A 25,809-nucleotide genomic window follows, 5' to 3' on the forward strand; every position below is an offset into this window, starting at 1 on the left:
TAGGATCCTGCCACCATAGGTGGCTGCTTCAGCCCCCTTCATGTGCAGGCCGGCCCTGGTTGTACCCATTTCTGCTATAACAAACAATCTAACACCAAAAGGCCTTTCAACAGGGCCTTTCCTAACTCCCTTCTCATTTTACTCAAACTTCTATTTTAAACTGCCACCCCATGCTTGCTGTATCCAAATTTCTGCCTCCTCCATTCCTCAGTTGCTTCATGTGAGAGAGATCAAGGATGCAGAGCCATCAAATATTCCAAAGTATTCTACACAAACCTCTGCAGTAATTTAAAACCACTGTTTTCCTCGCAGTTTCCTCCATCCCTAATCAAACTGTTGTGTTGTTTTAAACCAGCACTTTCCCCCTCTCAGTGCTTCTCCCTTCTCCCTCCTATTGCCATGTTTGTGCAATCTACCTTCTCTTCTGTTTCTCTCCCATGCCCTGACTTCATGCAAATCCAGGATCATGATGCAGCAAATCAAATCCTTCCATGGGAACTGTGTGATGACAGCCTTATGCTTTTATGTATATATGGAGGAAGAAATCCAGAATGTATTTCAAAATAAACTACACACAGTTGTTTAATCATGTGATATAATGTCATAACAACTTGTGCACATGTAATTCAAATGGTTCTTGGGCCTATGTGTTTATACTGAGGCCTCAAGGTGTTGTTGCTTCAGATAATGCTACTCTGCAATGTCCCAAGCTCTCATCCGAGGTAATTTTGCATAAGTAAGTCTATTGTACTTTCTCTCCATGGCTCTTCATCAAATGTTTGTTTTTAAATCTTTCATTCTATTTCCTTCAATATCCAGTAGATGGCGTTAGCATATTAGACACTACACTTTTGTTGGATGGAAAAAAATGGGATTTTGTCCTCTCTCCTTTGAGCAGGTGTCCACAATATAACTTGCCAGCATGCCAGGAGCAAGTGTCCCAGCAGCCTTTCCTTCCCTTTTCCAAAGTGCATCTTTCTTCCAAGTCCTCTGTGCTTACCAAAGAACTCAAAGACACAGTCTCGTCTCATATGTGGATACTTGAAGTACATGAGAAATAGTGGGCGAATCCCATGCTGTTTCTAACCTTCTCCAAACAGCTGCATAAGTGAGACAGGTCTTTGCTTCTTCCAGAGAGTTGCATGCCTAATGATATGAAGCTGGCACCCTCTACAATAAGTTTTAAGTACCAACTTAAGGCTTGGTTATTTCAGCAAGCCTTCCTAGGAAGATGATTTATTTTTATAACCTTCTTGTTGAATGAATGAATGATCTGACCAGTTTCACTAATACATCGCTGACTTTGGAAGCAGCTGCAGTTAGGAAAAGCAGCACACCATTTCCTTCCACAACAGAGTACTGACCATCTCCACTGCATTTGTAGCTACTGTATAAAGCTACCCTCAGGGTTTGATCTATCCCACCTGAGGCCCAGGGAGCACGCACTCTCAATATCCTCCCATTGCCCACTAGGGAAGCTATTAATAAATTAGCTGCACAAAATGCTCACCCCCCCCCGCCCCCCCAAGCTACAATGAATGTTTGCATTTTGAGAACAAGAAAAAGATGAAGGCATATCCAACAACAGGTTGGATCCAAAGCTTTGGCAATTTGAGCTCCATTTGCACAATAACCGTTTCAGTTTAGCACTGGTGCCTAGGTACTAAAAATAAAAAATAACAACATCAATCTCAAACACTTATTTATTGTAGCATTGTCTGGAAAACATTAGGAATACAAAAATCCCAAAATTTAATACAGATGTTCTTCTTTCAGGTGTCAATTATTCTTAACTTCCAGTTAACTGATTTAACTGCTAACATGAATCTCTTTTTACAATTCCCCATTCAGAGTGAATTAACTTTTTCTAAGAGTAGGGAACATGTCCTGCCAGATTTTTCTTAACACTCCCATTTTTAAAAAACTGTACATAAATCATGACAATATAAAATTGTAACTTAATAAAAAGAAAATTAACAATTGCAAGTTATTAAGAGGTTATAAGAGTTAGTTATAAATACCTGACGTGATTGTTACAAAATTTAGAGAATTGTGGTTGATTGATAAATATAGTTCTCACTTCCTCCTGATCAGCTAGTGAGGTCTTCTCTGAAACATCATCTGTCTTCTCATAGCCTGTAAAATATTAGCCACTTAATATACAATTAAACATATTTATAGCACAATGACCTACATAAAAACCACTGGGAGAACCAATCCATTTATTTACATGCAAATGACATGCAGCTCTGCCTTATATCCCAGGAAGCTTTGGACTTAATGAATTGGTATCTGAAGGTAGTTTTGTTTTGGGTGAGAGAAAACAAGCTTATGATAATCCAGACAAGCCGATAGCACTATGGGCAAGAAACCTGATGTATCTGGATGGATGTGTACTACCAGTCTTGGCACTTATCTGTGAAAGCATTACAGAGGAGTGCATTTTACCATATTGCAACCCTATCTGGAGAAGGCAGATCTAAACTGGGGGCTCATCCACATTTCCATTTGTCACATACTTTCAAGTCACGGGTTGAGAGGTGGTGGGGTTTTTTTTTGTCCTGTTGCAAAGCCACTGCAGAATCTGAACAAACATCAATCAGGGTGTATACAGATTAATGTCTGTTCAGATTCAGCAGTAAACGAGTTTTCCCAGGAAAAGCGGCAGGACAAAAGAACCTCTTGGACCCATGTCTTGAAATCACGAGAGAAACGGAAGTGTGGCTATGCCCTTGGTTACCCATGCACTAGTGACATCCAGACTAGACTACTGTAATGTGTTTTATTAGACTAATGTGATCTGCATTTTAAAAGGGTCCAGAAATGTTAACTGGAACAAAATGTGGCTGCTCAGATGTCGGTGGAGCAGGGCAGTCAGAGCATGTGATGTGGCTCTTACATAAATAGCACTAGTTGACAGTATGTTTCTGAAGTGCGATACAACTTTAAAACAGGGTTGGTAACCCTTTTTAAATGTTGAGAACCACATGTTCTCAATCAATTGTTAAGCAACCTGAATTTCTCCCGCCCCCCATCCTAACCCAGCCCGCCTCTGGTTTCAGCTTCACCCAGATTCTTGCCTTGCCATTCCCAAGACATTACCCAAAGATTCCCCTAGTTTTTATTTGGGATATCTCAATGATTTCCCCTCCCACATTCCAGATTACTGCATCATTTATACTTAATCATTAAAAGCTCACAAATCAAGTTCTGAGAGCATTATTTAAGCTTTCACTCCCTACTTGTCAGCATCCAGAGGCATCTGGCTGGCAATGGTTGGAAAAAGAATGAAGAAGATTTGATCAAATGGAGAAATTCTGGTATTCATATCCCTTCTTATGGCCTGCCTCATTCTTTAGCTTTTAAAGTGCTACCACAGACTACAACTTTCATTATTATCAATGGGGAACACATTCTGTTATTTGCAATGGAAAATACAAACTCACCTAGACGGATCCATAGATCAGATTTGGTATAGGAAAGCCAGTTACATAAGTGAGTCACCCTCACATAACCTCAATGATGCCAATGATATCGAGCAGTACTTTTTTCCCCTCTAGAAAAAAGGTTGCTGGTACTCATCATGATCCTCTTCCCACACTTTTCTCTCTCACACACACTTTCTCCTGTCCCCCCTCAATTAAAGCCCCACTTTGCACACCCCTTCCCCTTCTTCAACTTCCTCCCCAACTTGACCCCATCTGCTCTTCACACACACCCAAAATCCCACCCTCCCTTCTCCTTCCTTCCACTCCTCCCAGCCACCAGCCACACCATTTGTGCTCTCCCCTATGACTTGCCCTAGCCACAGCATGGAGGACAGCATGGCTAGCAGCAGAGGCTGCTGCCTCCTCCCCTTTCTTTCTTTCTTTCTTTCTTTCTTTCTTTCTTTCTTTCTTTTTCCCTCTCTCCCTCTTGCAGTCATGGAAAGAGCAGAGACAAAAGGCAAGCAGACCTTGTGCTCACCCAGCCACTTGTGGCGCAGTGAGGCAGCAGCATAGCAGCACCTTCAAGGGGAGAGCATGCATTGTGGGGCAGCCGAGGGGGAACGGTGCAGCCTGTTGCCTGAGAGTGTCAACTGCAGCACCGAACAAAGGCATCCTTTTCCTCACTGCTGCCTCAGCCTCCTGATTTTCACAATCTCCCTCTTAGCCACGGTTGCTTGCATGCTCTCTCCACCGTCCAATTATCTTATTGCAAGATTTGCTGGGGGGTGGGGAATTGTGCCGGTACTGTGATACCATTGAGTATCACTAGAAAAAAGCACTGAACACACAGAGGTTTCTAAGAGTGCTTCACGGTCCATTCCTACTCCCCCCACCATTCTACACTTATTTATGGGGTTTGGAGGACATCTTCCACACCAGCATAGAGGCAGCAGGTACACAGACCTCAGTTTCTGAGCATGCACCAGCTGAAAAACCTCAGGAATGTCTAGGGTTCTTTTGGACCTTTTCAACACCCTTATGCACTGGTTTTAACTCTATGTCTAAAACGGGATCAAAAGAATGAATCTCCCCATTCCACTAAAAAATACAGGGGGGAAATGGAATTCATCTACAGCTGTAGCAGGGAATTAAAACCCCAATTTGAACTAAGGGCACGTGGGCCTTGCAGATTTTTGTAAGAATTCCAATAATAAAGTACTATTCCCTCTCAAAGTTAGTTCCAAGATGCTGCTTTAGCAGAAAGATTTCAAGGACAAGCCTTCCAGGAAATTCTTGGTATCAGTATTCCTCTCCCCCAAGAAATTAAGCAGTGGTTTGGTTCATTGTCATTCTTTATCAGCTGAACAATTATACAGAATGAAATGTTTGGCATCAAGAGACAGTTAAGAGGGCTTATCTAACTGAGTAAACGTTTGAAGATTTTCTCCTTTAAAGATACTGCCATTGTCATATAAGGACTTAAGAAATACTAGAAATATTTCGTAATTCTAATGAGTAAATCCAAATAAGGGAAGGGATGGTGGGGTGGTGAAGAGTAAAGAGCAGGAAAGTTCAATATTGTTATTATTCCATGGTCTGTTTTTTAAACAATGTAGAGACACTGTATATATAGCTTGTTTGGTCACGAATCACAAAGCCATAGTCTTGTAAAAGTAACATTTGTTTCAATGAAACTAATACACATTGCATTTTCTGTTATTAATATATGGAGGGTTCTGCCAAGTATTAGTTCTACAAGAGTAGACTCATTTTAAAAAATGTAAACTTATTTAAGTCATTTTAATTCTCCTTTGAAATGTGAGTATTGTGCATTCTAATCATTTATATTCTGTTTTAAGCATGTTTCTTGAAAATATGGGGTAGATTATGTTGATAAAGTTATTGAGGCTCAGTTCCAGGTTTAGCTTCTGCAACAGAAAAATATACATTTGGCCTCTGCAATACAATACTATTTACAAAGCTTTTCTGCATTAATTTTTCTTCATTGTTCCTCACATTACAAATTGCATTCTTTGACTGACTCTATGCACATAAAGGCCTTGTAAGCCTCTAACAAGTAAGTTATAGTAATCAGAATAAAATTACTAAAATAAAGTATTATCTGTCTTAATTCTGTACAAAATTAGATGAGGGAAGTACAGTAGTTGTTAACTGTAGCCAGATCAGTTTCTTTACATATCTGTAGAAATTCTTTCTCTATCCAGGTTAATGTTTGAAATGTTAATATTTTGAAGATATCATGACATATTATTTATAATTTATCACAGCCTCAAATGTAAAATATATAAGCTCTGATCCACTTAGTTGTCAGACGTATAGGGAAACTTTTTTCCATGTATGTATGTATGTATCCCTAGCTGCAACAAGAACAGTTTGTGCTAATAGGCAATGTACTGTACTTGGGTTTCTACTTCCCAATGCAATTACCTGCGTACACAGAACCCTCTTTAAAAACCAGTAGCCATATCTATCAGCTGTTTGGGAGAGGGAGTTGGATTTAATTCTGCCAACTCATCAGCATGATCACTGTTTTTTTTGTAGAGGGTTCCAGGCACGCTGCACATGCACTGTGAGACTGCAGCCGATCAGCAACCTTATGTAAGATATCTGTTGCTGAACCATAACATTTTTGACAACAGGTTTATATTAAAATGAGCTTTCTGCACATATAAAAGTAGTGCTCTTGAGATGAAGAATGAAGCCAATGAGGCATTCAAGGGAGGTTTTGAGAGTAATGGGAGATTTCAATTACCTTCACACAGATTTGAATAAATGCATATTCGAGTCATGACAAAGAGGTAAAATTTCTAGGGACTCAAAATCAAGGGTGGAAAACCTGTGGCTCTTCAGATGTTGCTGAACTCCCAACTTCCATCAGCATATCCAGTGCTAGGGGGTGATGTGAGTTGTAGTCCAGCAACAGGGCACAGGTTCCCCATATGTTTCTTAAATGACTAAACCCTGGATTTGTTGCTCATGGAACTGACCACAGGGATACTGACCCCGGACTTAATCCTAAATGGCACAAATTAGAAACAGTGACTACAGTGGTATCAAATTTAACTTATAGTAAAGTGGGAAGAAGTAAGGGGATTGGTGAAAAGGAAGCTGAAAAGGAAACTGAACATACTTATTTAGATATTATTTATTTAAATCTCTCTAGAACACCTGCAGTTACTCAAAACCATATTAGATGCTCTGCTAAAATGTACAGCACAGATCATGACAGGTCCCATCAAGTCAAGGAGGTTCCCATCTCATCTCCTTGCTTAACAAGCCTAAATGATTGCCCAATTGAGGAAAACAAAAAGGAACGCAGATTTGTATTAAAGAAATGCAAGAAGGCAATGATGAAGGCAAATATATATATATATATATATGCATGAAGAGCATATTGCTAAAGACCAACAATAAAAAAAAATCTTAATATATCAGAGGCAGGAAACTGGATAAGGAAGCAGTTGAACTGTTGAATCCAAAGGGTGTGAAAATTGTTCTAAAGGAGATTAGAGAGATTACATCAGTCCTCACTGCAGAAAATGTAGGGCAGATACTCATGCAGGAATGGACATTTTCAGGAAGGAAGGAACTGAAGAAGTACAAGCAGGAGAGTGTCATTGTGCTTATGTTCTGCTTGTGGGCTTCCTGTAGGCATCTCAGTGGAAACAGAACAGTGAATTAGATGGGCCTACGGTCTGATCTAACAGGGCTGCTCTTACGTTCTTATGACACACCTACCTATTAGCTATTAAACAGCATAAAAAGTCTCATGATTCACTAGTACTCTAGATAAGAAAACGTACATAAGAACATAATTCAAGGTCCATCATTCTGTTTCCAACTCAGCCAAGTACCCAAAAAAGCTAGCAAGCAGGAAATGAAAATGGTAGTTATGTTCTACTGTTCATTTCCAGCATCTGTTAGGAGGCTCAGGTTAGCTGTTATGGATAAAAGCAGCTGACAGACCCAACGGGAAGGGTAAAGTCAGCAATATTACACACTCCAGTCAATAGATAAGCAATTTTACATTCTTTGTGAATCCAATTGTGCCCTGGTGACTTGTTGGTTTTTAAAATTGTTAATTGGTTCTAAAATTTCACCATTTGTCACTTCTCTTTGGTGTAGTCCTTCAGCAGCACTCTCTGAAAAAATATTTTTAGATTTTGGCATATTTTTAGGAAAATCATTTAGTTTCACTCCTATTTTCCTTCAGCACCCCCTTTCATCTGCACCATTCAGTAAGCCTCCTGAATTTTTGTTTTTAAGTATTTAAATGTTTAGTAACTTTTATATTTTCAGAAATTTGCTCATTTCCTTATTGTCAATTTACATTTGTTTTTCTGGATTTTGTACCCTTTTTATTTGGAAACTTTGTTACCCCTTGATTCTGCTATGTAGCTATGTTGGAATATTTTCCCTAACCTGTGAAACTATATAGCAATATAAAATAAATTCTATTTTATATTCCTAGATCACACTGACACTCATGTTAGCAGTTACCATCATTGCTGTAGACTATTTTATTTGCCTCCATATTTACCTGCATCTTGGAAATTACTTTGTTCCCTGTTTCAGTTGTTACTACCGTTCTGCTAATTCACAATCACTTCGTGTATCTGATGAAATAGGTTCCAACCGTTTAAACCACATTAATATGTTGGTCTTTAAGGTGGTACAAGTTCTGTGTTGGCATTGGTACAACTAGAAATAATCATTAAAGCTTTCACAACACCAGACTTCCTCAAATTTGAAAAAAGGGAGACAATATTGAACACATAACTTTTGGGGATTCAATTCAAATGTAGGTAAATTCTCTGTGCAAAATATTCTTGTTAACATTGTTTGGCTTAGCCACCAATAAAACTTTTTAAACCTTTATTTATATAACTTCACAAGACATTGTCAATAAATAATTTATCATACAGAGTCTTGGTCTCCCTAATGTTTTAGTAACAATCTAACACAATAGCTGCATTCAGGCATAATGCCAAAGCATACATGCACATGTAGCAAATTATGATCTGCTCACACCATAATTTGCCAGCAAAACAAGATCAAACCCTATTTTATAAACAAACCATGGTTTGATATCTTTCCATGCAAGAGCAAACTGTCGGTTTCCTGAGAAATGTTAAGTTCTTCAGAAAATCACACCGTAGGAGGAAAAGAGGAAAGGGGGGGAGGAGGAAGCCCAAGACTTGTCACTGTTCATTCATATAACACCAAACAGTGGTTGGAATAACATCTTAATGCAGCTAGTATTAGGTACACTTAAGTTAACTGCAACCAATGAGGTTCAATATAAATTGTTAGAGTATGGATTTGCATCCCTTTGCTAGCTAGCTATATTGAACACGCTTTCATGCAAACAAATGAAATACTTAATATTAACCGTGTGTAGCCTCCAGACCTGACTGTCTTAAGACTCATTCAGAGCCAGATGTTTCTGGTCTTACTTGCTGAAAAAGTTACAGCATGTCTGAGTCTATAAAACACACATAGTTTATTTGTAACAATCAAATATTATTTTAGTTGAGAATATATTATTCCATATGGTCTTGCAAAAGCCATTGTTGTTAAAAATATTTTTGTTTCTTGAATGTATGGGTCTTGGATGAAGAAAAAATTATGAAGAACAAGAAACACATCCTAGTATATTTAACTTACATCTTCACAATGGCAGGATTGTGGAGACCTTAGCACAGGAGTGAACATTACAGGGCATTCAAAATTCTGAATATATCTGATTATAAGGGATAAAAATGTTCTATTATTTCATCATTTAAATACTATTCTCCCTAACAAATGAAAACCACAACTCAACATAGAGGTGGTTTTGTTGGAAAAGGAGTATAGGAATATGATCTCTTATAACCCAGGGATCCTCAGACTGTCCAACTCACACCCAGGCCTTCCTTACGCAAGTGTTTACATGCAAATAGGCATAAAGACCGAGACTATGTGTTAAAATAAAGACCGGTCAACTTTATTCAGGGAGCTGAATAGAAAAATAAAGATCAGCCATTTTTTACAGACATATATATGAAATGACAAAATCACACAAGTCAGCTTTCAAGCTGCAAATTAAAATTACAATTGTGAGCTTGAAGGAAACTACTCTGAACATTTTCTGCTGACTAGCATCATTACATATTAACACGAGGAAGTGGTCAGAGTGTTCATAGCGCTATCGTTAGGGAAACAGTTAAGTTTTAGGAAACAGTTCAATTTCTATCCCAAATATATATAAGCTTTTTGTTTTCACCAATTACTGAATGGAAAAGGGTATGAGGCTGATATCAGGTAGATATGTTATTTGCTTCACTGCTTCGTTTGAAAAACTCAAAAGAACATATAAGGTGGTTTCATAGTTTTGTCATTCATGCACTGACAAGGTCCAATCTTTCTTAGTTTTATCACTGTAACAGGATTAGAAATTCCAAGGCCAATCATTAGCCCTGCAGGGAACACAAAGCTGTGCAAAATACTGAAACTGAACCATCTGAATATTAGACTCCTGATTACTCTTCCTATAGATTCTGAGATTTTACCAGACATACTATCTGTTTTAAGTCAAAGTTTATTTCCATAGTCATAAGAATAAAACCCTTTTGTTTTTTAAAGTTTTTTAAAATATCTTTGAGTATAAAGAACATAAAAACCACTAGAGATGTTATATAACGTCTGCCCACCCTTACTTTTCAACATTTACATTAATAATGTAGTCAAATAATTCTGCAATCCTGATTTCACACATACACTCCCCAATTCAGATTTATAAAGTACTGTACTGATTGTTCTATATGTTGATAATATGGCATTATTCTGTTACTTTAGTTAGAAAAAAGAATATTGAAAAGGTTTTAGGAATACTGCTTACAACTGTCAAATTATAAATTATTGCAAAACTAAAGTTCTGTGTTTTGGCAGGCACTCAAAAACAACATTTGAAAAAAGCAAATTTAACCCACCCTTTACTGTTAATATATTGATATTTGTTTTAGCCAATCCATCTTACTGAAAATAGATTTTGTTTCCTCAAAACTGTTTGATGCATTGTTCTTAGGCCATAATATAAAGACAGAAGAGTCTGGTTGGTTTGAATATTTTTGGAAGAACACTTCTGACTATATGCAACAGAGGTTTGTGGCTTGGGAAGCAATAAAATTTTGGAAATGTTACAAAATCATTTCCTAATAGCCTTATTAGCCCTGTCTCCAATGACTCCAAAGCACACCCACACCCACCTACCACAAACTTTACTGGCTTGAATTTTGTTTTAGAAACAGTTTTACTGTAACAAACAAGGAAGTTAGCTTTCAGAACAACAGCAGAAAGTTCTAGCATCTCATGGCTCACTCACATAGCACCTTGTTTTTACCAGGGGTTAGCTGCATAACTGATATCTGGGAAAATTCAAAGACTAGGGACAAGATATACCATTTATGGAAAGAAACACTTTCAGATTATTTCTTGTTCCACCCTAAACTTCTACTATAGGAATTATGGTCAGTCATGCTCTCTTGGCTGAAAACAATCTGCCTGAGTAACTTTTGTGATCCTCCTTTGATGTGGATGGCAGAAAATTATTCTATTCCATTTGAGAGCACACTTTTATTTCCCATTCCTTCCAATGAGCATGACTAATTCAAGTGATTGATAAGTTCAGGAGAAAGCAGACTTTGTGGGCCTCATTGCTGGAGAGTGAAATAATTGCAAGGAAAGAAATAGGATCCTTGGGGAGGAAGGACAGGATATAAATATAATAATAAATACCTAATTTTATTTTTTGCTTCCAAAATAGAATTCTTAAAACTGAGAAATTAAAATTGTTGTTATTTAATTGGGACCTTAGCTTCCTTTCACTGCTGAATGGCCAAGTCAAGGCAATATATTATTTGTGAATACGGTTTCTAAATATGTCATCCAGTCATGCTTGCAAAAATGAAAGGGAAAGCTGGCAGTCGTTCATTCAAATTTATATCTTCCAGTGTTATTATTACAGTCATACCTCGGGTTGAAGTAGCTTTGGGTTGAGCGTTTTTGGGTTGCGCTCCGTGGTGACCCGGAAGTAACGGAACACATAACTTCCGGATTTTGCCGCTTGCGCACAAAAATGATGTCACACGCATGCGTGGAAACGGCAAATCGTGACCCGCACGGGTTGCGTTCGCTTCAGGATGCAAACAGGGCTCTGGAACGAATCCCGTTTGCATCCAGAGGTACCACTGTATTTCAAAAAAATTATACACTGCTTGATTGTAAAAAAAAAATATCAAAGGGGTTAACAAAAAGATAAAACTATAACATCAGGAGAAATTTACAGTACATTAAAACATGCATATTAAAATTCACATCAGCTTTTCTAAAATAGCTCCCACTGGCATTATTATTATTATTATTATTTCTTCTATATCTTACCCTTTATCTGTTAAGTCCATATAAACTAACATGGGGATACTAACTACATTTAGTAATATAAAGCAATTATTATAGCTACTGCGGAAATTGTTTTGATATTCATATAACTGCCAAATAATGTGTTAGTTTTTACATTAAGTCCAGTAAACCAATGCTCCTCTATTGTACTATTACTCCAATACACTGGTTCATTATATATTTATCTTACCAAGTGGCTCATGAATCCCAACAGATCTTCAAATATTAATGTCCAAAATTTTCAGCCAAGTTTCTTACTTCATATTTCCCCATCCATTTTATAAACTGATTCACATCGTTCCCAATATGAAAAGTTAAGCAATACTGCTTGTGCCTGCTTTTATCTGATTAGTGCTAACAAGTATACAATTCTTCTATGCAAAAATGTGAGACAACTTGTACTGAAACAGAGCATGACATAAGCCTTTGTGCCAATATTGTGTAAGCATTCAAGAGATGGAAATACGATACAAAAGTTGTGGAGCTATGAGTAATGCTATACTAAAGATGTAAACACATCATTGAATGAATGACTGCCAGGGCTCCCTTTTATTTTTGTTTCTGTAACTGCATGCAAGCGTACAAACAAAGCAAAAATCCAAGCAAACAAAAAATTTGCTTTCATTTACAGGTTTCAGTTTATTATTTTTATTACCAAACACTGAGACTTAATGTGTGAAGTTTTGTCTCTCTTGCTACATATTAGATAAATAAAAATAAATAAGCAAATGAATGAAACCTTAAAATCATCTTCAAACATTACAAAAAGTAGACTAGATTGCATGCTGAATTAGAGAGGAGACATGATTTGAACATTTTGAAATAACTTTAGTTGCTATTGTTATGGAACTTATGGGTAAAATGCGAATCTAAATCCTATAAAGTAGGATGTCCAATTTATGGGCCAATGAGGAACTATGGGATAGGTTAAATTATTGAGAAATCATCCCCATAGTGCAATGGTATGAGACTTCTGAGCTTCAGGGCAAGATGAGTAGCTTCCTTTGCATCTAGCCCTGAGCTTCAGCAGTTTGGTGCTGTAATGCAACAGCCCTATAGTACTGGCTGAGGTTTAGGAATAGATGAGCAGAAAGCTCCACATCTACCCCAAAGCTAACTGAACGGAAGCAGGTGTTTTTCCTCCCCGCCTTCCTCTGCTGTACTAAAGAGCTGGTGAAGGAGAGTTGGGGTTGAGAGGTGTAACCTCAGTGCACACATCCCTATTTTTACAAGACACTTTAAACAGTTAGGAGTTCTGCCTCCAAGTCTATAAAATCAGCCTTCTTGTACTCTATTAACTTCAAAAGGATCAGTGTCTTTAAAAACTCATACTGGTAAGGAGAGGGAATCATGGCTGAGTGATGCTCTTTGTGAGATATACATTCCAAAACTCACCCTGCTTGAGGATACTACAGGAAACTATTAAGGGTTTGAGCAGGCCAACCCCCCCCCCCCGCCCCGTTGCTCAACTGCCACCAACATTTTGCAGCCCCTGAAGGGCAATGAGCACACCCAGTTCTCTTTGGATTTTTTCCCTTTTTTAAAACAAAACAAAACACTAATGCATTTTCCCCTGCATTGCTTGGAAATCCCGGAATATGTAGAAATGTCATCTTTGTCTGTGGATTTCATGGACCATGTATAAGACCATCAACAGTTGACTGTAAGGTTGCGTAATGACAGGGGTGCCAACTTGAATAAAATATTGGAGGGGCACATGATACAGCACACACACATCATTTGAATGGCAATGCCCATTAATTTGGGGGTGAGTGGGCTGCCCCCTAAAACACTAAAACACTGATTGGGGGAGGGGGCAAAGGGACCTCAGTCCCTAGAGTTGGCTCCTAAGTGTATTGATGAGAATGATTTTATTATTTCTATCCCTGCCACAGTAGGAACATGAAATAGCAATTCTCTCCTCCCTCAGCCTGATGATCACAAAACATACAGCAAACAACAAAAGCTGTGGAATATCCACTGTCTATGCTTCCATTGTGTCAGGTATGCTGACTATTTTCTGGATTTTTTTGGGGGGGGGTGAGGGGAGGACAGTCAAACGACAGTCAGATGAACGCAAGCGAGATGCAGAGGAAAAGACTCGGAGATGGGGAGGATGGTCCAGACTGTATATCTCGAACAAAGGAGAGTGGATGCTGCTAGCACAGTTGGAAACAGGGCAGCATCTCAGCTGGTAGAGTACAAGACTCTTAATCTCAGCCCCCCCCCCCCAATTGCAGGAGGTTGGACTAGATGACCCTCAGGGCTCCCTTCCAACTCTACAATACTGTGATGCTATGATTCTATGCGGAGTGGCTGTGTTGTTGTTTAGTCATGTCCGACTCTTCGTGACCCCATGGACGCCAGGCACTCCTGTCTTCCACTGCCTCCCGCAGTTTGGTCAAACTCATGCTGGTAGCTTCAAGAACACTGTCTAACCATCTCATCCTCTGTCGTCCCCTTCTTCTTGTGCCCTCCATCTTTCCCAACATCAGGGTCTTTTCCAGGGAGTCTTCTCTTCTTATGAGGTGGCCAAAGTATTGGAGTCTCAGCTTCAGGATCTGTCCTTCCAGTGAGCACTCTGGGCTGATTTCCTTAAGAATGGATCGGTTTGATCTTCTTGCAGTCCATGGGACTCTCAAGAGTCTCCTCCAGCACCATAATTCAAAAGCATCAATTCTTCGGCGATCAGCCTTCTTTATGGTCCAGCTCTCACTTCCATACATCACTACTGGGAAAACCATAGCTTTAACTATACGGACCTTTGTTGGCAAGGTGATGTGGCTGTAGTTCTAGAATTAAACTGGTTTGTGTGGGTGTGGGTTGGGGTGCTAGATAAAAAAGGCTCTTCTCTTTCCCTCTAATAGGAGCCAACTCCTAGGGGCCGGGGTCCCTTCAGCCCTTCCCCCAATAAAACATTGGGGGGGGGGGCTTGGGCCCCCTCAAAGTTGGTGGACACTGTCATTCAAATGGTGTGTGAGTGAGATTGATTATGTGGGGCGGAGCTTACCTTTGACCCCGCCCCCTATATTTTATTCAAGTTGGCACCCCTTGCTCCCTTTCTATACCATTTCTTCTACTGACAGGAATGGGGTGAAATGTATGTGGGTAAAACCAGAAGGGCGCAGGTGAGGCGGGGGGGGGGTGTTACGTCTTTTGCTACCTGCTTGCTCGCCCAGGCGCCACCGTGAGGGGCGCTTCTGGGGAAGGCGGGGAAATACAGAGGGCGCCTTCCTCCGAAAACGGAAGAAAAGAGCAGCAAAAAGGGGGGCGTGGGACGAGGGGCTGCCTAGGAATCCCTTCCCCATTAGCACGAAAGGCTCCCTTATTGAATGTACTCGGGATGTTTGGGTCTGTAAAATGACAAGGTAGCAGCCAAGGGTCGGGGCAACGAGGACTCCCTCCCTCCCGCTTCCCTCCTCACACGCAGAAAAAGCCGCCGGAGCAGCCCCACTCACCCTCCGCCCTGAACCGCAGCTCGGACACGGTTTTCTGCACGACGGGCATCGCGCCTCAGCCGTCCTCTCAGGGCGAGCGAGCCGACAACCCTGCCCGCCTGCCTGCCTCCGACTCGGGTCTTCCTTCTTCTCCCTCACAAAAGCTCCCTCGCGGTTCCCTCCTTTCGCAAAAAAAAAAGAAGCGAGAGGGGAAAAACCAAAACAAAAGACCACCGTTTGGGGGGAATTAAAAAACGAGAGATATTGGGGGTAGGGGGGAGGAGATCTCTTGTGACACCAGAGCGACGCCTGCAGTCGCGAGAGCTCCGCGAACATGCGCCACGACACTCCTCTCGCGCCCGCCGCTCGGGCCAACTGACAGCGGGCGCGCGACGCTCACTCTCTCGCTGCTGCTGCTCCTCCTCCCACCCCCCACCCGCTCAGCCGCCCTGGAACGTACCAACTGGCGTTCCGCGGGGGGTGTCGCTTGTTCATCCCCCCCCCCCGTCCTGACAACACCAGGCCCGTGTCAGGCGCCGCTTCATCCACGGATGAAGGCCTGTCTTTTATTCCCGGCAGATCGAAACGGGATGGGGGGCGGCTTGCCTCGTTCGCGCCTTTCGTGCCAGCCTCTCTCTGATCGCCCCCCCCAAACTGGGTAAGAATGGAACGAGCCGCGTCTTGGGGCGGACCCCTTCGCTTGACAATAGCAGGAGGAGGAGAGGAAAGGGGGTGGTTGTGGATTTCAGTGCGGGAAGCATCTGTCCAACGTAGGACTCGAACCCACGACCCGGAGATTTAAGCGTCTCGTGCTCTACCGACTGAGCACAGGTCCTGTTCACTTTTGAGACCATAACCATCTGTCATGGGTTTAGGCGGGGGGGGGGGGCGGGCAGCTGCCCCCCCATCAAGGAAATAAAAAGTAGAAAGATATTTGACCTATGTTAAATTTCAAAATCCGCATTAAAGCAATACTGTGCCTACGTCAGGGGAAAATAAAATATTGCAGGTAGTAAAGCCATATCTGTGCTTCTCATCAGTTTTAAGATAGAGTGAGAGATGAAGCAGACTTTTAAATGAGGCTGTATTGGGTGCTATTTTGGTAAGCTGAAACGTAAAAACACACAATGGCTGTTGTCCTTTCAATGCAAATATAGAAACCAGTCATTGACCAGGAGTGTCCTCCACCTTTAGGAGAAACACCCAGGTTTCTTTGGAGATTGACAAAATGAAAACAGAGAAACCAAGTAGCTCTTGTGGCAACACAGACAAGAGATTACATTTAGGTGGAGTGCTTGGTAGAAATGTCAATATAAACCACACTGGGTAGGTTTACTTAGCAGTTTTATGGAATGTTCCATTAAAGTCTCATCTTCAGGTGATACAAGATAGTCTTCCTTCAGATCAGGATTCCGAAGCTGAATGCCTAAAATCAACACTTTCCAAATCACACGAAAAGGAAAAACAGCTGTGTTGGCCCATGAGAGAAATTCAGCAAGCAAACAAAACAAAACGTTAGAACAATACCTTTATTTGGTCAGCCAAGATGTGGAAAAACTGCAAGCTTTTGAGTTCTTCAGAGCTCTTAATCATGGGCAAACAAAGCAAATAAAAAACAAGGTAGGGGAAGAGATCACTCACAAACGTACAGATGCACACAACTAGTGGTGAACATGGGAACTCGAAAGCTTGTACTCAGACCACAGTAACATAGCTGCTACTGAAAATAATTTCTGTGTAGCTGGTACTTCACATAGCTTCAGCAATAGTTGATTTACTTCACATGTTACCAGAGCTCCCCCCCCCCCTAGAAAAAGAGGTAAGTTGTTGAGCTTTGTTTAGGGGGAGCAACCAGCCATAGCTGTTGAGTTTTGCTTTTTTTAGGGCAAGGACTTATCTTCTTTGCCGTGCTGCCTGCCTCCAACACGCAGCCCCAAATGGCACCTCAGAGGGGCAGGAACACACAAAAAAGGTGCTGGAACCCAGTTCCAATGAGTTCTGGCTGAAAAAAAGCCCTGCTTGTTACTTTGGCATGGTTATGTATGTGGAAACATGCCTTGAAGGGCATTGAGGTAAAGATGCATGCAACTAGATCCTTGTTTGAGAGTTGCCACCATCATTTGCTTAAAGTGATATTTGAGGTTATTCCTTAGACAGACAGAACATCTGAAGAATTTCAGAAGCAAAAGACTTTCTATACTGTTGATTTTTTTTTTCATTCTTTCCTGTTTCTCTCCACCCCTCCCCGACTGTATTATTTAAAAGCACCTTGTGGTGAACTTACCCTATTTTGTTCAATCAATCCTTTATTAGACATAGCGAACCACACATTATAAAACAAACACCATATAAAGATTGTGGAAAATACGAATTTGGCATAACAATTTGCATAAATGATACAGTATAACACTACCACACCACCGACCAATCAAGAACCACTAAATCTCTCTATAACGGCCCAGTCTTTCCACATGGACAGCACTCAAAAATTTAGCCACTATTAAAGTAATTTGATCATTCCTGTCCAAGAGCAGGTCTTGAACCGTTGGCGGCATAGAACTGAGCCTGTTAAGTTGTAAGGCCTCTAACAATTGTCTTCTGGCATAAATGCCAAAACCACAAGAAAAGAAAATATGCTCCAACATATCAGGTTCCTGCCTACCACATTTGCAGAGACGCTCTGCTTCTGGGAGAGCTAAATATCTTTCTATTAACCCTATTTTGTTGTTTCTGTTCGTTTTTCCTCTAGGACACATCACAGCCAACCTTAAACCTCTAATTCAAATGTCTGCTCTCTGAAACTGGTCCTGTATGCAGGTGAGCAACTGTAACAGCGCCTCTAACTTCTGCCAACGGAGCCTGTTCAGAAGGAAAGCATCCAAAGCTGCTGGTAAAGGAAAATTAGTGGGGTCGCACACCCCTTGTTCTCCTTCCAACAGAGCTACTCAACCAAAGTGACCAAAACCACATCTGCAGCCAAATTGAAATGGGTCTGGATAACCAGCTTAATCCAAGCATGCCTGAAGCTAAATGGCTGTCACCTCTTATTACATTAGCCAACTATTTTGAACACTTATGATTGGTAGCTTCGCATGCTACTCCGTTGAATTCTTCATCTATTTGGTTCAGCACTTGCAGTTGGAACTAGTCTAGGGTAATTATTTATAGTTACCATACAGTATAACTGAGCAGATGCTGAATCACAGGCTCTTCTCAGAGAAACTATGTTTGTGTTATGTTCTGAAATTGGGTTGAATAAGCTTACACTAATCTTTGTGGTTTGACTAAGCTTGTGGTTGAGTTAACTAATTTACCCACTACAGTACTTATCCCGTCAATTATAAATGCATAAATCTGTAGTGATGGATCAAATTTGTTTAACAAAGTTTGTAAGTTGAGTGGGGGAGCAATGGGTGCTTATATATAAATACAGTGGTACCTTGGGTTAAGAACTTAATTCGTTCTGGAGGTCCGTTCTTAACCTGAAACTGTTCTTAAGCTGAAGCACCACTTTAGCTAATGGGGCCTCCTGCTGCCGCTGCACAATTTCTGTTCTAATCCTGAAGCAAAGTTCTTCACCCGAGGTACTATTTCTGGGTTAGCGGAGTCTGTAACCTGAAGGGTATGTAACCTGAAGCATCTCTAACCCGAGGTACCACTGTACTTTATTGATCTTCTACACATTGTTTCTTGCTGATTGGACCCCTGACATCTGTTTTCTAGTAGCTGCATACAACACCTGAGTTTGTTTTTAATATTTGTTTTAAAAACTTATTTGGTCAATTATCCCCTCTCCCTCAACAATTAACCGTATTTCTTGCCATGTATCATTCATGGAACTTCATGGGCAGCGTTCAACTGAGTTTTACTCAGAGTAGACCCATTGGATGATATTCATCCAAGTTTTACTCAGAGTAAACCTATTGAAATGGGTTCAGAACCCCCACAACAAAACAAATGAGCAAAATTTAAATTACTTTTATGACCATTTTTAAGTCAACCTGGTTTGCGAGTTGATTTGTAATTTCGATTCTTTAACACAATGTTAAATTGAGTTTCTTTAAAAAAAGACACAACCATTTAAATCTCCCCCAACACATATCCATAGCGCTGACCACTAGTCATTGTGAGAGCCGGGCTAAGAGAAGGCTTTTAAATAATTACTCTGAGCATTACGTTTATGGAAATAAGTCTTTCTTCAGCACTTTGTTTCATCCAGACTTTTCAACCACAGAGCTGTGAGCTAACATCCAGATTGCCACACATTGACAAATCTACATCAGTGTGAAATCAAACCCTCTTCCCCTGCAAGATAAGAAAAAGAAGGAAGAACGAGCTATAGTTTCCTCCGGGGGAGAAACATCAGCAGCATTTTGCTTTCTGACTTATTTTGACACTAGCTCTGACAATTTGCACAATGGTTAACAGGCAGAGAAAAGCCGTTTCACAATGTCAGAGGTGTAAAATAAAACATTTCTAATTTAAGCATGGAGGGCTCTGGTAAGGTTTTTAAAAGAAGTGCTGCTACAGAATTTTCATTCTGCAGGGCTTCTTGATTCTACAGTGTTTGGCGGTTATACCATTAAAACACAAACTATTGCCTGCCAAACTGAAGCGGAATAAATAAAAACAAATATAACCGCTATTGTTCTGAGAAGGTCATCACACTCAGATATGCCTTACAAAGGCTAACATTGTGACCTTCACAAACCAAACTTGAATGTCTTGCATTTTCTCTAAATGAAAGGAAATGCTTTTCTTAGCAGAATATGCTAAGCACACCATATGACAGAATCTCAGTGGCAGTACTAGATATGAGAGATATATCTTTGCGTGTTCTGCGGTGAAGGGAAATAGTTATGCAAACTGACGTGACATGCTGTGCCAGGTGAAAGATTATGCACTGAGACTGGGGTGGTTTTGCAAACCTTGGGTTTGTTTCAAAAATAATCCCCAGTTATCACGAAAGGAGAAGTTGTGTGCTACACGATGTGAAATGTAGGTTTGAGGTTTAGAAAGGTAAGTGAATTCCACCCAGGCCTTGCGCCAGAAAACCTGCTAGTAGCAGCCTGCTGCCGGAAAATAATAGGTTATTCTCTGCATCATTAGGCTGCAGTATTCTCAGCCCGACTGTGCTTCTGTGTCTAGCCGCTCCACAGATGTTAGCATTGCGTGTGATTATTTGTTACAGTCCCTAGCAGGAAATAGGAAAAAGGTACCTGGGAGGTAAGGAGACTAAATCAATGTATTTGTTTCTCATGTAAGAGGAGAAGTGGGGCCAGTAACAAAATGTTGCCAAATATCCTCACCTCTCAGCTGTAATGCTCCTATTTAAGAGTTCCTGCCAGACCGTTCTTAGAGGATGCTATAATCTGGAAGGAACTCAAGCTGGGCATCCCATTTCTTCTCTTTGTTTTCTGTTTCCTTTTTTTAAACCAAACAATACTCAATATTCTGTGGCTCCTGGACACGCTCAAACCTCAAGGGGCTGCTGTTGTTTCCCCTACATTATGTATTCTCACATCGTTATTTTTTAATATTTCTGCAAACCATGTTTATCAGCGGCTCCATCTGGACTCCATTTCTGCCGGCGCTCACCCCCGAAGATCACTATGAGAATGAGCGATACTACAGTGGTACCTCAGGTTAAGAACTTAATTCGTTCCGGAGGTCTGTTCTTAACCTGAAACTGTTCTTAAGCTGAAGCACCACTTTAGCTAATGGGGCCTCCTGCTGCTGCCATGCCGCTGGAGCACGATTTCTGTTCTCAACCTGAAGCAAAGTTCTTAACCCGAGGTACTATTTCTGCATTAGCGGAGTCTGTAACCTGAAGCGTATGGAACCTGAAGCGTATGAAACCCGAGGTACCACTGTATATCTGCTGCAGATAGTCAAAATTTGGGAAATGTTGACGCTCACATGTGAGTCCCAACACTCAAATTAATTTCGTGAACAAGAGATGCATTTGTCCACTTTTCAGATATATGTGCACATGAATGTTGCATGTAGGTGACTGTCAAAATTCACTGGTGTATCTTTTGACAATATTCATCACACATGAATATCAACAGTCACCGATCTCCTGGCAACTAGGATGACTGTGATCTATTTATTTATTTACTTCACAAAATTGCAACTTGCTTGGTTGTAATCAGTAAAGAAAAGTCAAAAACAACTGTAGTTAAAATATTCAAAAAACAATTAAAATCTGCTTAAGATCCATGTCAACATTCTACATGTCTGGAGAGGCTTGCCTAAACAAATTTTTTTTTAGCGTATGTTGTAAAGACTTTTTTGATGTCCAAAGTGTGGCTCAACCTTTTAGCACCCATGCTTAGCACCCATGTAGTTTTATGGTACATTCTGAGCTGGTTCAGATTTCTCAAAGAAATACAAGCAATTATTGCTTCTTCCTCACTTCTACTTTAATATCCAAGAGAGGCTCATAGATCTCAACATGATTCAGATCTACAGGTCATACTTTGCTTATTAGAAGGGAGGTGAGGGGAACAATGATTGTAAAATGTTACCTGTCTGATCTGCGGAGGGCAGTGGCGGTGATGGACGTGCTTTGTGGCGGGGATCAGACTAAACAGCCTTCTGGTTCAATCTAGCGCTCTGATTCCATCATCCTAAGACTACCTGGTTCATTCTCAGACTGTGCCTCTGAGCAGCAGCTGGGCCACACTCAGAGGAGAGCATTTGTCATGTCTAAATTTAAAACCCTGCCAGTGGCAGCTGTTTAGAGGAACCACTGAACTGGCAAATTTCCCACTTGAGCTAAGGTAAATCCTATTCCTGCGGATAAGGTGGCTTGAAAAATACAATGATTTATTATTGCTACAGGAATGCAAAGGGTTAATTTGGTCGTATGCGTCATCTAGTAAGCATGTGCTTTTGATCAGCATCTTGGTTTCTTCCAATAATTTAATCAGAGGAATACCATGAATCATGTATATGCCAAAATAAAATTTTATTTCCATGTTTAATGGCAAAACAGGAAATCTAATTTGGGAGTATATTGATTTTTTTTTTTAAAAAAACAACCATGCATTCTAGAGTACCATGAGAATTTGTAATTTGTGTTCATATATATATTACATGTTTAAGCATAAACAATTGTATGAAATTCACATTTAAGCAACTTTCTCTAGTTTGCTTGTTTACACCAGGACCAAAGTCTTCTCTCGATGTAAAAACCGAAATATTATGCAAATTATGATCTGTTGGAAAATGGGACCTTGGCTTTAATCTGTTGTCATAGTTTCTTGCTTAAGGGGAAGTGTGAAGCAGAGATGTCAAACTAATTAAACAGAATAAACTAAATTGATTTCAACCTCAGACTGTTTTTGCAAGTTTATGTGTCTTTTGTGTGCTGCAGTAACTATGTTATGCCACTTTCTTAGAGATAAGATGAGACCCCCTAGCTTGTGATTAACTGCTTTCTGATGACTCACATTCAAAGATGGGAGGAATATAAATAAATCAGTGTTATACAAGCCGCTACATCATCCCACCAACTTCCTTTCAGAGGTGAAAGAACTGCTGTATCTTCAAAGATAAGTCACGGCCTTTCTGCTTTCCTTTCTGTGACATCTGACAACTCTAATAGATCTAACTGAGTAGATGCATAAGCCTGGTAGGCATCTACAGTAGACTGGTAAAACAAAACCTAGTATTGTTTGATGGCATGACTGATTAGTAGATGCGTGCTCATCACTGATACACTAACATGTCACTTTCCAGCATTGGAAGAAGAAGAGAGTTTGGATTTGATATCCCGCCTTTCACTCCCTTTAAGAAGTCTCAAAGTGGCTAACAATCTCCTTTCCCTTCCTCCCCCACAACAAACACTCTGTGAGGTGAGTGGGGCTGAGAGACTTCAGAGAAGTGTGAGTAGCCCAAGGTCACCCAGCAGCTGCATGTGGAAGAGTGGAGACACGAACCCGGTTCCCCAGATTACGAGACTACTGCTCTTAACCACTACACCACACTGGCTCTCTTTGATGGTTCTCGCTTTTAAGGAAGAGGGAGACAATCAGTTTCTCCCATCTGGTGCTCTGACAAAATGGCACATGCAAATATGATGAGCAGTTTTGGGTAGTGCAAAACCCAGGCTGGATCTAGATACATCAAGGAAGTTAAACGCGTTGCAAAACTTTGCATGAGAAATCGGGTAAGCAAAAAACGGAACTCCACAGCACCATCTGGTGTTGCAGTGTTAGAATGCATAATCAAGAAGAAGAAGAAGAGTTTGGATTTGATATCCCGCCTTTCACTCCTCTTCAGGAGTCTCAAAGCAGCTAACAATCTCCTTTCCCTTCCTCCCCCACAACAAACACTCTGTGAGGTGAGTGGGGCTGAGAGACTTCAAAGAAGTGTGACTGGCCCAAGGTCACCCAGCAGCTGCATGTGGAGGAGCGGTGATGCGAACCCAGTTCACCAGATTATGTGACTACCGCTCTTAACCACTACACCACACTGGCTCAACGCATATAAAGCATTTTTTCTTTGCCAATGTAGCTGAGTCCTCAGTCTTTTATCTGTTTAGAAAGGTTATAGGTTCTAGTGTCCCATTCCGTGGTGCTGGAACATAGGACAAAATGTATACCCAACTCCCTTTCCACTTTACAGTGGTACCTCAGGTTACATACACTTCAGGTTACAGACTCTGCTAACCCAGAAATATTACCTCAGGTTAATAACTTTGCTTCAGGATGAGAACAGAAATCGTGCTCCGGCAGCATGGCAGCAGCGGGAGGCCCCATTAGCTAAAGTGGTGCTTCAGGTTAAGAACAGTTTCAGGTTAAGTGCGGACCTCCAGAACGAATTAAGTACTTAACCTGAGGTACCACTGTAGTTCATATATCTGTATTGCAGTGAAAGACACTGTCTGCCTAGCCAGTCACACAATTACTACATTAGCTACATCATCACCTAATGATTTTCAATGATACCTTGCAACAATCAAATGCTTCATAATCAGTTTTGTAGAGTTCTGTTCTCCCTTACTTCATTTACAAATACTTCATTTACTTCTAGCATTTCTTTCTTAGGCCTGGTTCATATTGGCCAGTAGCCAGTGCTATTTTTCTTGAAAAAGAAAAAAGGTCTGGGCTCACCACGAACGCCTCTCTTGTTCTCTTATAATGGCAATGGCACCCACCTGAGAGGTGCCAGAGCTACATCCTGGTGAGTTCTGGAACATCTTTTGGAAGGGAGGGCGCCACTACAACTAATCCAGAATGTGGCAGCTAGACTGGTGACTGGGAGTGGCCGCTGAGACCATATAACACCAGTCCAGAAAGACCTACATTGGCTCCCAGTATGTTTCTGAGCACAGTTCAAAGTGTTGGTGCTGACCTTAAAAGCCCTAAACGGCCTTGGGTCAGAATACCTGAAGGAGCATCTCCACTTCCATTGTTCAGCCTGGACACTGAGGTCCAGCGCCGAGGGCCTTCTGGCTGTTCCCTCACTGCGAGAAGTGAGGTTATAGGGAACCAGGCAGAGGGCCTTCTCAGTAGTGGCGCCTCCCCTGTGGAACACCCTCCCACCAGATGTCAAGGAAATAAACAACTACAGTGGTATCTCTGGATGTGAACAGGATCCGTTCCGGAGCCCTGTTCACATCCTGAGCAGAACACAATGTGTGTCTCTGTGTGTGCTGGTTGCGATTTGCCGATTCTGTGCATGCGTGTAATGTTATTTTGAGTATGCGTGAACGGCGAAACCCGGAAGTAACCCGTTCCGTTACTTCCGGGTCGCCGCGGAACACAACCTGAAAACGCTCAGACTAAAGCATATTTAACCCGAGGTATGACTGTACCTGACCTTTAGAAGACATCTGAAGACAGTCCTGTTTAGGGAAGCTTTTAATGTTTGATGTTTTATCATGTTTTTAATATTCTCTGGGAGGCACCCAGAGTGACTAGGGAAACCCAGCCAGATGGGCGGGGTATAAATAAGAAGAAGAGGAAGAAGAAGAAGAAGAATTACCGAGAAGGCCCTCTGCCTAATTCAGCTCCATCAGTCACAACTGGCTGTAGTGACTGGGAGAGTTGTAGATACCGGATTGGTGAAGACTGGCTTAAACCAACTAGCCATGTCATTGGCTGCAGTTTCTATTCAAGGCTCTAGCATAGGAGCCAGCTCTTAGGGGCTGAGGGGGTCTTCGCCCCCCATAAAATATTTGAGGGGGTAGGTCCCCCCCAAAGTTGATTGCTATTGCCATTCAAATGGTGTGTGTGTGCCTCATCATCATAGCTGTCAACTTTTCCCTTTTATTGCGAGGAATTCTCTTCGGAATAAGGGAATCTCCCTTTAAAAAAGGGAAAAGTTGACAGCTCTGCTCATCATGTGATTGATTATGTGGGGCGGGGCTTACATAACCCCATCCCCCCCATATTTTATTCAAGTTGGCACCCCTGGGCACTAGAGTTTGTCACAAATCTTTTGCAAAAAGCTAAAGAGATAAAATGCATTGT

General features: G+C 41.0%; 1 protein-coding gene across 7 annotated transcripts in view; it reads right to left on the reverse strand.

The window, feature by feature from the left end:
* Nucleotides 1-16,212, reverse strand: part of ATP8A1 (ATPase phospholipid transporting 8A1) — a 74,105-nt gene extending 57,893 nt beyond the window's left edge. For 4 of the 7 annotated variants that reach the window (XM_083458052.1, XM_083458050.1, XM_083458053.1 and 1 more), the window contains exons 1-2: nt 15,347-16,212; nt 2,022-2,136 (exon numbers count right to left, since the gene is read on the reverse strand). In XM_083458052.1, the coding sequence (XP_083314178.1) occupies nt 2,022-2,136; nt 15,347-15,395 (164 nt within the window). In that variant the 5' untranslated portion in view covers nt 15,396-16,212. Of the gene's footprint in view, nt 1-2,021; nt 2,137-15,346 lie in introns of those variants that run through there. The other 3 variants (XM_083458054.1, XM_083458055.1, XM_083458057.1) reach the window with 3 other exon arrangements.
* Between the last annotated feature and the right edge of the window lie 9,597 nt (nt 16,213-25,809).

Source organism: Podarcis tiliguerta (assembly GCF_965153285.1).
Source record: "Podarcis tiliguerta genome assembly, chromosome: 9".
NCBI classification, from domain to species: Eukaryota; Metazoa; Chordata; class Lepidosauria; order Squamata; family Lacertidae; genus Podarcis; species Podarcis tiliguerta.